Source organism: Panthera uncia (assembly GCF_023721935.1).
Source record: "Panthera uncia isolate 11264 chromosome B3 unlocalized genomic scaffold, Puncia_PCG_1.0 HiC_scaffold_1, whole genome shotgun sequence".
In the NCBI taxonomy this organism is placed as follows: domain Eukaryota; kingdom Metazoa; phylum Chordata; class Mammalia; order Carnivora; family Felidae; genus Panthera; species Panthera uncia.
The window spans coordinates 57950384-57966138 of NW_026057582.1; the positions used below are offsets into that span (position 1 = coordinate 57950384).

Sequence of the window (15755 nt, forward strand, 5' to 3'; positions counted from 1 at the left end):
ATAAAATAATTACTTTAGAGGACTTTATTAGGTTTGGATATATTTTTCTGAAAAATAATGCTATACTGAAACTGCTGTTAGTGATTTTTAAAATGTTAATTTTCCAGATGATGTTGGAATTTTGAAATATTGGAGTAATTTTCTGCATCATTTTAATTTAAATCTGTGTCATAGTCAACTATGATATTGTGAATATAATAATGCAGCGCATTTCTATGCTTTCTTCTTGGCTTTAGCTGGGCGGATGCTCAAACTCAAATCCAAAACATTGCTGCATCTTTCGACCAGGAGGCAGCTGCCATTCTTATGGCCCGGCTGGCAATATACAGGGCGGAAACAGAGGAAGGACCAGATGTACTTAGATGGCTAGACAGACAGCTCATTCGACTGGTAAGATGGAAACATGGTGCTTTATTCAATCTGTATGTTTTTGTTTGTCACAAGTATTTATTGCTGATAATCTCTTTCAACATACTTAACACTTTAACTGCAAGACTGTATGAGGGATACCTATTCAACTTGCTGAGAAAGGCAGCTTGAATGAGTAGTAAGTACCTTTATGTCTCCAACTGAGCTAAAATACCTTTTTCTTTAAAATGAAAGAGTGACAATTATGTAACCTATTCTTTTTCTTTTTTTTTTTTTTTTTGGTGGGGGGTGCTGGTATCACATTTGTTCCAAATTTGATCCTAAATTATTGTGACTGTTTTTTAGTGCTTATTTGCATATTTTTTCTTCATTGCTATGGTTTTAGTTTTCTGTGTTTATTTAAGAGAAGTTAATTGGGATATAAAAATTATACACTTTAACATACAAAAATATGGGTAAGTTTTGATTATCTGGATCTTTGTTACTAAAGTATGTGTTAGTAAAGTTATTGATAATGATGGTATATTTGGGTTTTTGACACGGCAGGGACCCATTATTTACAGTATGACCTAGAATGCTTAATTAAGTTCTGGGTTTTTTTTTAAGTTTTTTAAAAAATATATTTAATTTTGAGAGAGAAAGCATAAGCAGGGGAGGGGCAGACAGAGAGGGGTACACAGGATCTGTAGTGGGCTCTGTGCTGACAGCAGCGAGCCCAACATAGGGCTTGAGCTCACAGACCATGAGATTATGACTGAAGGTGGACGTGCAACTGACTGAACCATCCAGGTGCCCCAATTAAGTTGTATTCTTTTTTTTTTTTTTTTTTTTTTTTTGAGACAGAGAGGGATAGAGAGCAAGCAGGGGAAGCACAGAGAGAGAGGGTGAGAGAATCCCAAGCAGGCTCTGTGCTGTCAGCACAAAGCCTAATGTGAGCCTTGATCCCATGAACCATGAGATCATGACCTGAGCTGAGATCAACAGTCAGGTGCTTAACTGTCTGAGCCACCTAGGCACCCCAATTAAGTTCTGTTCTTAATACCCCGTTTTTACTCAGCAAACTCTGGCCTATTATTTTAGTCAAACACCCTGTTGAGAACTCTCTCTGCTAAGCTATCAGATTTCTTTTTTTTTTTTTTTTTAACATTTATTATTGAGAGACAGAGAGAGACAAAACATGAGCAGGGGAGGGGCAGAGAGAGAGGGAGACCCAGAATCTGAAGCAGGTTCCAGGCTCTGAGCTGTCAGCACAGAGCCTGACGCAGGGCTCGAACTCACAAACCGCAAGATCGTGACCTAAGCCGAAGTTGGACGCTTAACTGACTGAGCCACCCAGGCGCCCCTAAGCTATCAGATTTCTGTTTCTAGCAGGAGTTTTTTGTGCTCTTTGTTTAGATTTTTATGTAGTTTTTAACACATTCTTGAGTGAATTAGTCTTTGTTTAATAAGATCAGAGGGGCACCTAGGTGGCTCAGTCAGTTAAGCGTCTGACTTTGGCTCAGGTCATGATCTCGTGGTCCATGAGTTCGAGTCCCGCATCAGGTTCTGTGCTGACAGCTTGGAGCCTAGAGTCTGCTTCAGATTCTGTCTCCCTCTCGCTCTGCCCCCTCCCCCTCTTGTGCTCTGTCTCTCTCTCTCTCTCAAAAATAAAAAAAATTAAAAAAATAAAATAAAATTTGTCGTTAAGTAGCGTCATCCAGAACTTTTTTTTTCATTTTAACTTCAAGAGTGTTTTTATACTAGCACCTCTCTGTGAAGAAAACAGTGTTACAACATCAGCATGTCTTTTTAAAAGAGGTAAAACCTCTCATAGAGTCAACCATCAATTGGACACCATCAGTACAAATACCAACACAGTTCCCTCTAAGATGAACCATTGTTTCTAGATAGGAAGATAAAATATTAAATATATTTTGACTTTTGCTAGTTTAGGACAGCAGAAACATTTTCTTGAATTTCACTATCATTTAGCAGTTAGACATGACATTAGTGAAATCAGTTGACTCATCAAACTGAATAGAGAAGCTGTTATATTTTTAAGTGGGCTTCATACCCAATGTTGGGCTTTAACTCACGACCCTGAGGTTGGGAGTCTCATGCTCTACCTCCTGAGCCAGCTAGGCACCCCCTTTCCTGAGCCTTTTCAATGAAGGTGACTTTGTTTTAATAAATACTTTATTGTTTTGAGAAGAAGGTATTTGAAGTAATCAGCACCTTTATTTGCTAAATGGCTGTGATTTGTAGGAAAGTGCTTTTGCATTTTACTAGAACTATTTCTGAATTTGTAGGTTATCAAATATGACAGAAAATTTAATAGTCCAACTTGGTTATCAGTCCACATAAAACCCACTGATAAGTAGCTTTCATTGTAAATATAGACCTTTTCTGTGTCCTTTGCTGCACGAGTGTAGTGAAGTGACTCAGAAGATTATAATTCTTTAGAATTCTTTGTGGGCTTATGTCTAGAATCTTTTTCTTCTATCTTACACCTGAACTTCAAAATTTGCTGCATTGTTTGACATACTTGTAAAACAGAAATACTATTAAAATATAAAACAAAATGGCCTTGTAAAGAACTAAATGAGACAGTTAAACAAAAAGTACAAAATTACAAAAACCTAAAATTATAATTCATGTCTGCACATTCTGCAGTTTTATAGCATTACAATGGCAGAGCAGGGCTTTTGGGGATAGAGAATAGATGAGTCATGGCATGCTGAAAATTTTACTCTTCTGTCACACCAGTATAGCTTGTCTCTTCCATTTTTTTTTTTTTTTAATTTTTAACATTTATTCATTTTTTAAGAGAGAGAGACAGAGTGCAGGCAGGGGAAGGGAAGAGACAGAATCCGAAGCAGGCTCCAGGTTCTGAGCTGTCGGCAACAGAGCCCGATGCGGGGCTTGAATTCGTGAACCGTGAGATCATGACCTGAGCCAAAGTCAGACACTCAACCGACTGAGGCACTCAGGTGCCCCATATCTTCCATTTTTTAAAAACGTATTTATTTTGAGAGAGAGAGCATGCATGTAAGCAGGGGAGGGGCAGAGAGAGAGGGAGAGAGAGAAATCCAAGGAGACTCCATGTGAAGTTGGATGCAAGGTTTCATCTCAATCGTGAGAACATGACTAGAGCCGAAATCAAGAGTCAGACGCTTAAATGATTGAGCCACCTAGGCACCCCCAGCTTGTCTCTTCCTATAATTCAGTTGGCAAATGTGTATAAGAGAAAATTGGTAGAGGTAATTTGGGAAGGAGTGGCTGACATTATCAGACTATCACCCTGCTTTCTGGGCAAAATAGCTTTCACTAGTTATTGGTGGCCTCCCTTGTCTTACATCAAAAACTGAAGGGGCGCCTGGGTGGCTCAGTCGGTTAAGCGGCCGACTTCGGCTCAGGGCATGATCTCGCGGTCCGTGAGTTCGAGCCCCGCATCGGGCTCTGTGCTGACCACTCAGAGCCTGGAGCCTGTTTCAGATTCTGTGTCTCCCTCTCTCTGACCCTCCCCTGTTCATGCTCTGTCTCTCCCTGTCTCAAAAATAAATAAAACGTTAAAAAAAAAAAATTAAAAAAAAAAAACTGGAAATGGAGTTCTCCAAGTGAGCATAGTCCTACTGCATAGTGCCACATGGGACTGTAAGATGGCTAGAAGAAATTGCTAATAGGATTTAGAAAACTGTGCATCATTGTGGCTGGCATTTTATGGTATGCAGAGTTCAAACACCAATTTTTGACAAAATCACAGTCTCTTATGAACCCCTAGTGACTAAGAGACCCTCATATGTGGTAAATGTGGTGAGAAGGTGATCTTTACATTTTTCTTTGATTGAATATTAGCATACAGTTGAAGTGAAGCTTCAGGTGATGACCAATGAACCTTAGTTATGGAAGCTAAACACTTTTGTACTGATTTCACACTGCTGAAATTTTAGCTGTAGCAATTATAACACAAATAGAGAAGGGGTTAGTAATACCTTTTAGGTACTATACTTTTGTAAATTTTTGCTAATGAAAAAAAAATCTATGAAATTATATTAAACTTCTTGCCTTAATTTGGCATAGTGAATATAATTTTCTTTTTTTCTTGATGACTCTAATTTTTGTTAAACATAAACATCTTTTGGGGCACCTGGTTGGCTCTATCAGTTAAGTGTTTGACTTGATTTCTGCTCAGGTCATTGCTCTCACGGTAGTGACATCTGAGGCTCTGAGCTAGGCACGGAGCCTGCTTAAGATTCTCTCCCTATGTCCTGTCTCTTTCCTGCATGCAAGCCTGTGTGCATGCATTCTCTCTCAAAAAAAAACAAAAACAAACAAACAAAAAAAACAAACCCAAAAAACAAAACAAACATCTTAAAAAAAATTTTTTTTTAATGTTTATTTTTGAGAGAGACAGAGCGTGTGGGGGGGAGGGGCAGAGAGAGAGGGAGACACAGAATCCAAAGCAGGCTTCAGGCTCCGAGCTATCAGCACAGAGCCCGACATGGAGCTTGAACCCATGAACCGTGAGGTCATGACCTGAGCCAAAGTTGGATGCTTAATTGACTGAGCCACCCAGGTGCCCCGAAACCAAGCATCTTTTTAAAAAAGACTGTTTTGTAGATAATGGGGCAGTGTATGGCCAGATCGGTGCTGTACCACAATTGCTTCTGACACTTACTGTAAGTCTTTGCTTTCCTTTGTCAGAATCACTTAAGACACTGGTATCAACATATGATTTGTTGCATCCATCCTCAGTCTCTTTTTGAGTCCATCTTATTTATGCCCAGCTTCATGGATTTGTTTCTTACCTTTTTTGTTGTTGTTCCTTACATTTTTGACTCCTGACCTTTTCTACTGAGTGACATCCTTTTACAACTTAAACTTGATATTTGACTTTTTTTTTTTTCCATTTTAGACTTTTGGTTTACCACTAACAAGTGTTTTGTTAGTTATTTTGAAAATAATTGTATTTTCCCTGTTCAGTTCATCTGATTAGATTTGACCTAGGAAATGTCTCTTGTTTAAGACTCTTGGGACTTTCCTACTAAATGCTACCCCAGCCAAATTTTTTCTTAACATTAGTGTGACAAGGCACTTTAGATGTGTTTTTTTTTAATTTTTTTTTTTTAACGTTTATTTGTTTTTGAGACAGAGAGAGACAGAGCATGAATGGGGGAGGGTCAGAGAGAGGGAGACACAGAATCTGAAACAGGCTCCAGGCTCTGAGCTGTCAGCACAGAGCCTGACGCGGGACTCGAACTCACCACGAGATCATGCCCTGAGCCGAAGTCGGCCGCTTAACCGACTGAACCACCCAGGCGCCCCTAGATGTGTTGTTTTTAAAGATGACCACATTGGGGCACCTGGGTGGCTCAGTCGGTTGAGCGTCCGACTTCAGCTCAGGTCACGATCTCGCGGTCTGTGGGTTCGAGCCCTGCGTTGGGCTCTGGGTTGATGGCTCGGAGCCTGGAGCCTGCTTCCGATTCTGTGTCTCCCTCTCTCTCTGGCCCTCCCCCGTTCATGCTCTGTCTCTCTCTGTCTCCAAAATAAATAAACGTTAATAAATAAATTAATTAATTAAAAAAATAAAGATGACCACATTTCTGGAGTGCCTGGGTGGCCCAGTCAGTTGAGCGTCCGACTTCAGCTCAGGTCGTGATCTCATGGTCTGTGGGTTTGAGCCCCGTGTCAGGCTCTGTGCTGATAGCTCAGAGCCTAGAGCCTGCTTCGGATTTTGTGTCTCCCTCTCTTTGCCCCTCCTCCGTTCATGCTCTGTCTCTCTCTGTGTCAAAAATAAATAAACATTAAAAGATAAATTAAAAAAAAAAAGATGACCACATTTGTCAGTACCATTTTCTTTTTATTTTTTCTTAATTTTTTTTTAAACGTTTATTTATTTTTGAGACAGAGAGACAGAGCATGAACAGGGGAGGGTCAGAGAGAGAAGGAGACACAGAATCCGAAACAGGCTCCAGGCTCTGAGCTGTCAGCACGGAGCCCGACGTGGGGCTCAAACCCACGAATTGTGCGATCACGACCTGAGCTGAAGTCGGACGCTTAACTGACTGAGCCACCCGGTGCCCCAGTACCATTTTCTTATAGAGGTTAGACTTTGACCATTAGGGTCCTTTTATTTGTATGCCTTTATGCATAAATAATTACTGAATTAAAGACAGAACTAGATATCTTGAAAGTGTTGTTTTCCTCAAGAAAATTATATTACTGTTGCTTTATCTGCCTGGTTTTATTAACTCTTGAATAAGTCAGACCATGAATCTTTGATACACTTCCTTTATGCTTCAATCTTTTTTTTTTTTTCCCATCTATATTTGTATTTTGGTTAGGTTGTATAGGACTGCTCCTCATGATTCCAGTAATTAATGCTAGGGCACTTGATAAATGTTCAAAAAATTTTTAAGTGGGGCACCTGGGTGGCTCATTCAGTTGAGCGTCCGGTCATGATCTTGCGGTCTGTGAGTTCGAGCCCCGCATCAGGCTCTGTGCTGACAGCTCGGAGCCTGGAGCCTGTTTCAGATTCTGTGTCTCCCTCTCTCTCTGCCCCTCCCCCGCTCATGCCCTGTCTCTCTCTCTGTCAAAAATAAATAAACATTAAAAAAATTAAAAAAATTTTTTTAAGAAATAATGCAAAGATTAGAAATGTACATATATATATATATATATATATATAATGCAAGTTTTATATTGTTATCTGTAGTATAACCTATACAACTTTAACCTATACATATATACTTATACCCGATACATACGTTATTTAGGTTGTATATATAGTTTATATTTTAGGCTATATTTATCAGGAAATAGGTTAATATGCATTTAACCTGGAGGCAGAAGGATTTTTAACATGAAATTAAAAGCAGGAGCATTAAATAAGAATATTAAGAGATGTATTAAAATGAAACAAAATCTGTGTGGTAAAAATACCATTAGCAGAATTTAATGCCATCTGTTATGTATGATTTGTATGTAGGACATATTCTTTACATTTGGCAGAATGTGGAAATATTCATGTATATGTGCTCTTATAAATCAATAAGATTTGGGCAAAAAGAGCAAAGGTCATGAGCAAGGAATTAGCAAAAGAGGGAATGCAAGTGGCCAGTAATCATATGAAAAAATTATCAATCTTATTTATAATCAAAGTTAGAAAATAGAAAAAGACAACAATATTTGTGAAACTGGTAAGAATTAGAAAAACACAGTAATGCTTAAGAATTGGTTAGTATTCAGGGAAACAGCATCATAGCTTGTAGGTTTGAATTGTACAACTTTTATAAACATTTGTATAACCTTATATGTAGAAGGTAGCTGGTGACATATATCAAAAACTTAAAAACTTCTTTTTACCTAGAAATTCTACCACTAAGAATTTATCCTAAAGATATAACAGGATAAATATATATGCTAATAGTGAGGGATTAGATAAGATTGTTATGGTGTATATTTTAATGTAGTGGAATACTAGTCAGCTTTTAAAAATAATAGATTATATTTAGTCATATGAAAAATGTTCAATGCAATAATAGATTATGTTTAGTGATATACAAAATGTTAATAATGCAAGGAAAATTTTGGACATAAGTCGCAAGCATGCCCTACTCTGAAAATTAGCCTTGTGGATATCACTGGTTACCCAAGTATAACAACAATGGGCTCCTGGCTGGCTCATTTGGTAGAGCATGTGACTCTTGATCTCGGGTCATGAGTTCGAGCTCCATGTTGGGCATAGAGCTTACTTAAAAGAAAAAAAAAGATTTCTTGGGGCACCTGGGGTAGCTCAGTCAGTAAGCATCTGACTTTGGCTCAGATCATAATTTCATGGTTTGTGAGTTCAAGTCCCACATCAGGTGAGCTCGAGCCCTGCTTTTGGTGAGCCCCACTTATCTGTCTCTCCCTCTCCCACTCTCTCTCACTTGTGCCCTCTCTCTCTCTCTCTCTCTCTCTCTCTCTGTCTCTCTCTCAAAAAAAAAAAAAACCAAACATTTGAAGATGAGTGGTTACTTCATTGGAGCAATATGTTGTTTGCTTCTCAAATTCAAATGTATTTCTTTAGTTGTAATTATCCTCTTGGTAAGTCTATAAGTAATATTCAGATTTTATCCTATATCAATTATCTGCCTTCTAAAGAGTAATAGCTTTTTAAAAATAGAAAACATATAGGCAAGAGGGTTGTTTAGCTGTGTGCCAGGGAAAATATTGCTAACACATTTTATTTTATTTAGTGTCAGAAATTTGGAGAATATCACAAAGATGATCCAAGCTCCTTCAGATTTTCAGAAACTTTCTCCCTTTACCCTCAGGTGAGTAGATAAAAGGTCCATGTTCTTTTCTTAGTGTTGACAGTAGCATTGGGTCTCATTTTTCCTGTTGTATTTTATTACTCATCTTATAGGACCTGTTGTATTGGGTTATTCTTTTGGTAATGTTGTAAGTTTGGGATAGCTAAGAAACCACTATTGTGCTTGAGTAGTCAGTGAAAAGTATATAGTATTTTTTTTTTTTTTACACCCACCCCTAAATGTATAGTATTTTTATGATGGCCTTGAAAATATTCATCTGTTTGTGGTGAGTAGAAATTTACACTGGAGTCCAGAATCAGATGTCAGGCAGATTAACTTTCAACTTTCCATCTAATATAAAGGATCTAATTACAGTAGTACCAAAAGGAAGTAACTTTACTGGTCAGCTAGTCTTACAGAACAATCTGATATACCAGGTAAATAGAAAGAGCTGATTTTCTGTATCTTAGGGAAGTTTTTCCACTTGGGTAGTTGAATCTACCTGTCTTATTTTGATCGATATTTTAAAAAGTCTAGGTTGCTTATTTATATGATGAATAGCATAGATAACATTTATTCACCTGAGTTCTGTGTGAAGGGAACTTTAGGAGAATAAAGATGGCTGACATGGATCCTCTTTTCAAGGATCTTTCAGTTTGAAGGGTGTCATTTGAAATATACCTAATGCAGAACAGAAAGAGAGAAATGCTATGAGAGATATGCAAAACTTAAAGGAAATTTAGAGGAATCCTTCCAAGTGAATGTTGTGATACACCTTTATAGAAGAAGGAGCATTTTAGCTCAGTCTGGAATAATGATTATATTGAGATGTGGAAATTTAAATTTTGCCCATGAAAACTTTGCTTAAACCTTCAGCTTTCTTTTCTGAACTACTCTTATTAATATTTTTTTTGAACATTTTTTATTGATCTCTGGTGTAGAAACTTGTTGTTTATGCAGGGAGACTTCCCTAAACCTCTGGTTGCAGGTTTGGAGAACTAGCAAAAGGCAGAGTCTATTTGTTTTAAAGCAGACAGAACCGTTTTGATTTGGGAATCCTTAGGCCTATTAGTAGCAGAAACTAATAGGAAAGACAATGAAGGCATTAGCCTAATAAGTATTTGACTGAAAGCCATACACTTTCCTTTTTCTTCTCTCCTAACTCCAAACCTTCTCTTTAGGCTTTTGATAGTTGATAGATCTCCCAAGAGATCTGGACATCCCATCTTTTCCCCTCTATTGGAAATAGCAGAGGGCCCAGAAATAATTTTTTTGGGGGGGTTTCAAAGCCTGATGGTCTTCCAAAAGGTGGCATAGCTTACATTTAAAGAAGGTCTTTATTTCTAAAATATTTACCCCCAAATTTACCAATTACACATTTCTGTTAGTAAGGAATGGCTAAAGTGGTGAGGGGTGAGAGAGCCTCTCAGTGAGTTCTGATCACTGAAAACAGAAAAGGAATGAGAATGTCACTGAGCTGCCTTTGCTGGGAGAGAAGCGTGGATTGAGTCCCAGGCAGGAGCAACACACAAGCACTTGGGCCCTGAGGGCTGAAGGAAGTTGGGAGGAAACTCCAAGACAAATGAGAATTCTTTGGAGAGCTGATTCTGTTGATTGTATCTGAGACTCTTATTCAGGCCTAACTCTTCCCCTTTTGAGCTCTTTAATATGAGGAGTGGGTAGAAGGAAAATGAAAGGAGAAAGAAGTAATGAAAAAAAGTCTAGAGAATGTTTCTTACAGATGAGGAAGAACTTAAAAATGTGAATATATGTAAGTCCTTTTCTTTTTTTTTTTGTCATCGCTGACCCTTCCCAGTACAACTTTTGGGAGCCCTACAAAAAGTAGAAAATCTGTTAATCTACTTTTACTCTTGGAGTCTTTTGATGGTGGTAAGGAATAGTAATAAAAAAGTTCAGAGTTGTGGCCAAAGACATGAGGAATAAAAACAAAGGATGCTGATAATGCACCATGTACTATAACTTAGACCAGAGCAAGGAGTTTTTTGTTCCTATTTTTGTTTTCCTTTTGAGTCACCTCTTTTACTTTAATTTTTTTATTGTTTTGTATATACATACACACACACACACACCTAAACACATATTTTTAATTAACTTATTTTTTGAGAGGGAGAGAGTGCACATGTGAGCTGGGGAGAGGGGCAGAGGGAGAGAAAGAGAGAATCCCAAGCAGGCTCCATGCTGCGTATAGGACGCCGTGACCCTGAAAGTATGACCTGAGCCAAAATCAAGAGTTGGACACCCAATGGGGCGCCTGGGTGGCTCAGTCGGTTAAGCGTCTTACTTCTGCTCAGGTCATGATCTCGCGGTTCGTCAGTTCGAGCCCCGCATCGGGCTCTGTGCTGACAGCTCAGAGCCTGGAGCCTGTTTCGGATTCTGTGTCTCCCTCTCTCTCTGCCCCTCCCCCGCTTGTGCTCTGTTTCTCTCTCTCTCTCTATATATATATATCAAAAATAAAATGTAAAAAAAAAATAAAAAAGTTGGACACTCAACCAAGTGTCTTCTTGTTGAATTATATTTTTAAATAACTGATAAAGATCATAGTAAGATTCTGAGGAGTACAGTTTAGAATGTTCTTATTATAACTTGTTTTATTGTGTTGATAGATATAATCAGATGCTTTTGTAATAGTAAACTGTTGCAATAAAATCAGTAAAACCTATCTCACATGTTTTTTTCTTGTAGTTTATGTTTCATTTAAGAAGATCTCCTTTCTTGCAAGTTTTTAACAATAGTCCTGATGAGAGTTCATATTATCGTCATCATTTTATGCGTCAAGATTTGACTCAGTCTCTAATCATGATTCAGCCTATTCTGTATGCATATTCTTTTAGTGGACCACCAGAGGTAAGAGAAACAGAAAACAAAAATTTGTTGCTGTGATGTGTCATCAAAAAGTGAAAACAATTAAGTTTTTCTTGGAATATAGTTACTACATACAAGAATTTAGTTTAAGAAGTTATGTTACATTATTCATATATTTGCAGATATTTATGAGTGCTTATTATATGCTAGATTGCACTAGGAAATCATTTAAAAAAATAGAAAAATTGAGGTGGAAGAAACTTTTAAGATCAATTTATGCAGTTATTTGGTTGATCAAATTCTGTAGGGTTTATGATTGTTCTCATATCTTTAACGGTGCCCAGAGGTAATGATTCTAGAACCTGTAGCTTATTCCAGGGTTTAGTGTCTGACAGGACATTCTGTCTGAACAAAGCTTCTTGCTTAAAATGTCATTTTCTTGTAGCCTCTCTTGAACATGAGATACAGTTGATTATAAAGATGTATGCTTAGGTGATGATAAAGTTATCCGTCGGGGCGCCTGGGTGGCTCAGTCGGTTAAGCATCTGACTTTGGCTCAGGTCATGATCTTGCGGTCTGTGAGTTCGAGCCCCGCGTCAGGCTCTGTGCTGACCGCTCAGAGCCTGGAGCCTGCTTCGGATTCTGTGTCTCCCTCTCTCTCTCTGCCCCTCCCCTATTCACGCTCTGTCTCTCTCTGTCTCAAAAATAAATAAACGTGAAAAAAAAAAAATTAAAAAAAAAAAAAAAAGTTATCCGTGATAAAGCTATGCCATTCCTAGCAAACTGTCCCACTTATTTTAACCTATTATCAAATAAACAGTTTTTTCTGTTTTGTAGCTAATGTTGTCTGTTTTACCACTTAAAAGTATATAATGACTATATGTGAAAATAATATTGAAGAATGGTCAGTATAAAGAGGGTATTTATAATATCTCTTGATTCATGATCTCTCGTGATGCCTTTATATACTGTTTTGTAAAAAATAGTTTATAAAACATTCTATTTTGTTACCATAATTTTTTTTTAGCAGTTTGTCATAGTTTCTACTTTTCTAGAATATATAAGGTGTTAATGTGATGGCCTAGTTATTTATTTGGTCTTGTAGTTCTTTGAATCAGGAAAGAAAGTTTTAGTGATTTTGTTTCTAATTTCAGAGTAATATATATAAATTTAGATACCTGTAAAATGTAGATTACTGTTTAGAAGAAATCTGGAATCCCACCATCCCTATTACCTGCTGCTGTTAAATTCTAACCTTGCCATTTAATCCATGAACGCCATTAGCTTCATTTACTTAAGGCTTTGCTTTTGGAGTTTTCCTCCTTCCTGCATCATCACCTGCTGTTCCTCTGGATCATTCTCATTAACATAGAACCCTATATAGCACCCACGTTAAAAACCAACAAATAGAACCACCTTTGGCTTCACATTTTTTCTAATTGCCACCTCATTTCTTTGGTCTCAGTTGCAGCTAAACTCAGTAAGTTACTTGAGTAACTGTATGATCTCACCTCACATTCTCTTCTCAACCTAGATTATTCAGATTCTTGTCCCTAACATTACACTGAAACAACTCTTACCAAGCGGCTACCAATGTCCCACATCTTGCCAGAACTCTCAACAGCATTTACCTAATGAGGATTGTCCTTAGAAACCTTTTGTCCTAGGCTTCTCTGACACCTGCAGTACCTACTAGTTTTCCTCCTAATCACTGCCTGTTCCTTCTCCGTCTCCTTTTGCTGACTTCTTCCTTTCAGATCTCTTAAGTGTTGGCATGCTCTAGGGCTCTATCTCTGGATTCTTCTCTGTCTTCCTTTCTCTGAGTGATACAGTATAATCACATAGCTTTAATTACCATCTTTATGCATGTGATACCCAAATTTATGTCATTAATTCTGGCCACTCCCTTTCATTTTCTATTTAGAACTATTTTTCTGTCTCCAAATTTCCCCTTTCCCAAGCTTTTTGTCTGTCACTCAGTGGGGTCATCACCAGACTTAGGAGTTATCCCTGATTTTCTCTTGGCTTTACTCTGGTTTTCTATTGTTACTTTAGTTGTGATTTCTCAGAAAATTAAAATATACTGTAAGAATTCATGAAAGCAAGATGTCTTAAGTTGTAAGGTAGAAATTTAAAGTTTTAAAAATATCTTGGAAAGATCTATTTTGTATCTTTAAATAATTTATTTTTCCATCTTCCTCTTCTCTCATTGTTTTCTTCCATTAGCCGGTTCTTCTTGATAGCAGCAGTATTCTTGCAGATCGCATTCTTCTCATGGACACGTTCTTCCAGATTTTGATTTACCATGGTGAGGTAAGATTCCATAGCATTTAAAGGCATGCATGTATGTGCAATAAAGTCTTTTTATTTATGGAAACTTTCCCCTCTTCACTAAATGGCTACTGTTTCCTCTATGATAAACTTTTATTTCCATTTTTATAAAATAGGTTTAAATATGATTTTTCCTACTACAGGTTTTTAGACTTCATTTGCAGTTTACCCACCTGTGGTTATTTTGTCCATTTGTCTACATACGATTCAACAAGTGGATTTTACACAAAGCATAGTATTGTGAAAGTAAGGACATCGATGTAAACATAGGAGTATAATACTTTTGATTTTACCTGAAGACCTCAAGAGGAGAAAAGTCTGCCTTTGTCAGTAGGCAGGCTTTCCCTTTCATTATTTCACGTAATCATTAAAAAGTATTCTGTATGATGTGTATAAAGCACTTTATTCTTAAAAATATTCCACATGATCTAAAAACTCATTTAAAGCATAAGTGAATTAAAATTTATACCTTCTCTTAATTGGAATGGTAAATTATTGAAAAGAGAAGAGTATTTGAGTAGTCAGTAAACTTTAATTCAGTTCTTTAGCCGAGGTCTGTTCATTCCTGCACTTACTCACTCAGCAATAATTAAATGCTTTCTCTGTATAAGAAAGTACTGTTTTCTGGATGCCTTGAAAGATAGAGATTCGTTTTTCATAGACTCACACTCAAACTTCTAGTCTAGAATTATAGTAACTTGTGCAGATTTACTTTTCCAATTGTTTTAGTTGTGATTTTAGATTTGCACTGTAAGAGTAGAGGTGTTACTCAAAATATCCTTTTGAGTAATATTATCTAGACCTTTTAAAAGATTTACTGATTATTGTTTTTAATTGATATCAGTACTAATGTCCTTTAATTTTTAAGAATAATGCCTATTACATGACAGAGTGAAATATTTTGCTTTTGTGTGTGTGTGTGTGTGTGTAATTTTAAGTAGCTTGTTAATGTAATTAAAGGAGAAGTCTGAAATGCACATGACTGTTCCTCTGTTAACTACAAAGATATAAAGTGATGCAGAGTATGTATTGACTGATGCAGTTAAGTTAGAAACCAAACCAAATTTAAATTTTTGGTTGATTTAATCCCATGCTTTTTGGAGCCATTACCTTAATAAAAGAATTGACTCAGATGCTCTTTCCAGGCATATTTATAGTGTTATTGCTATTATTATTAAAGTTTTTATGTTTTCATGTCTTGCTAGAATGTAACTCCATTGATAAAGATTTTGTAATAGTCGGTGATTAATTTTGAAGTATCTGGGAAGTCTTCTGTTAGCAAATTTTCTGGTTTATTACTTCTTTTTACTTTTAAAGGAGAAGTAGCCTCATTTTTCATCTATTTACTCAAAAATACTGAAAGTAGTATTAATTTAAAACCTGAGATAAATGAAATAATGATCTATAGTTTTTTTATTTTCTGAAGATTAATTCCTTTGTAAAAATCTCTTAAAGATTTTGAATAGGTAAGAAATTAAAAGTAATAATTCCTTTAATTGTTTTAAAATTAGACCATTGCACAGTGGCGCAAGTCAGGATACCAAGACATGCCAGAATATGAAAATTTCCGCCATCTTCTACAAGCCCCAGTGGATGATGCCCAGGAGATTCTTCACTCCAGATTTCCAATGCCAAGATACATTGATACTGAACATGGAGGTAGCCAGGTAAGTACAGTTAATTTGCTTGTTGCTAGTTTTGTAATGAGTTGTTGCTATTTGCCTTCTGACTTTAATTTGAATAGACTGCTTCCCAAGGCAAGTAAAAGAGGGAGGAGATGGATAGGAGGAGGTTTACAAGGGAAAATATGCTTGCTTTTTGCCTTAGCTTTGAGTGCAAAGCAGTGGTTATTGACTCGTTACCTAAAGCTAGCAGTTTCTCCCATCTTCTGCTACCAGCCCAGATTTAATAACAGAGCCAGGATGGTGTTATGGTGGTTTGTCTGCTTTAGCTGAG

At 37.1% G+C, this 15755-nt stretch overlaps 1 protein-coding gene across 3 annotated transcripts in view; it reads left to right on the forward strand.

The window, feature by feature from the left end:
• Window positions 1–15755, forward strand: part of SEC23A (SEC23 homolog A, COPII coat complex component) — a 76602-nt gene that overhangs the window by 45376 nt on the left and 15471 nt on the right. For all 3 annotated transcript variants that reach the window (XM_049611588.1, XM_049611587.1, XM_049611589.1), the window contains 5 exons: window positions 237–390; window positions 8589–8666; window positions 11349–11510; window positions 13695–13781; window positions 15311–15466. In XM_049611588.1, the coding sequence (XP_049467545.1) occupies window positions 237–390; window positions 8589–8666; window positions 11349–11510; window positions 13695–13781; window positions 15311–15466 (637 nt within the window). The remainder of the gene's footprint in view (window positions 1–236; window positions 391–8588; window positions 8667–11348; window positions 11511–13694; window positions 13782–15310; window positions 15467–15755) is intronic.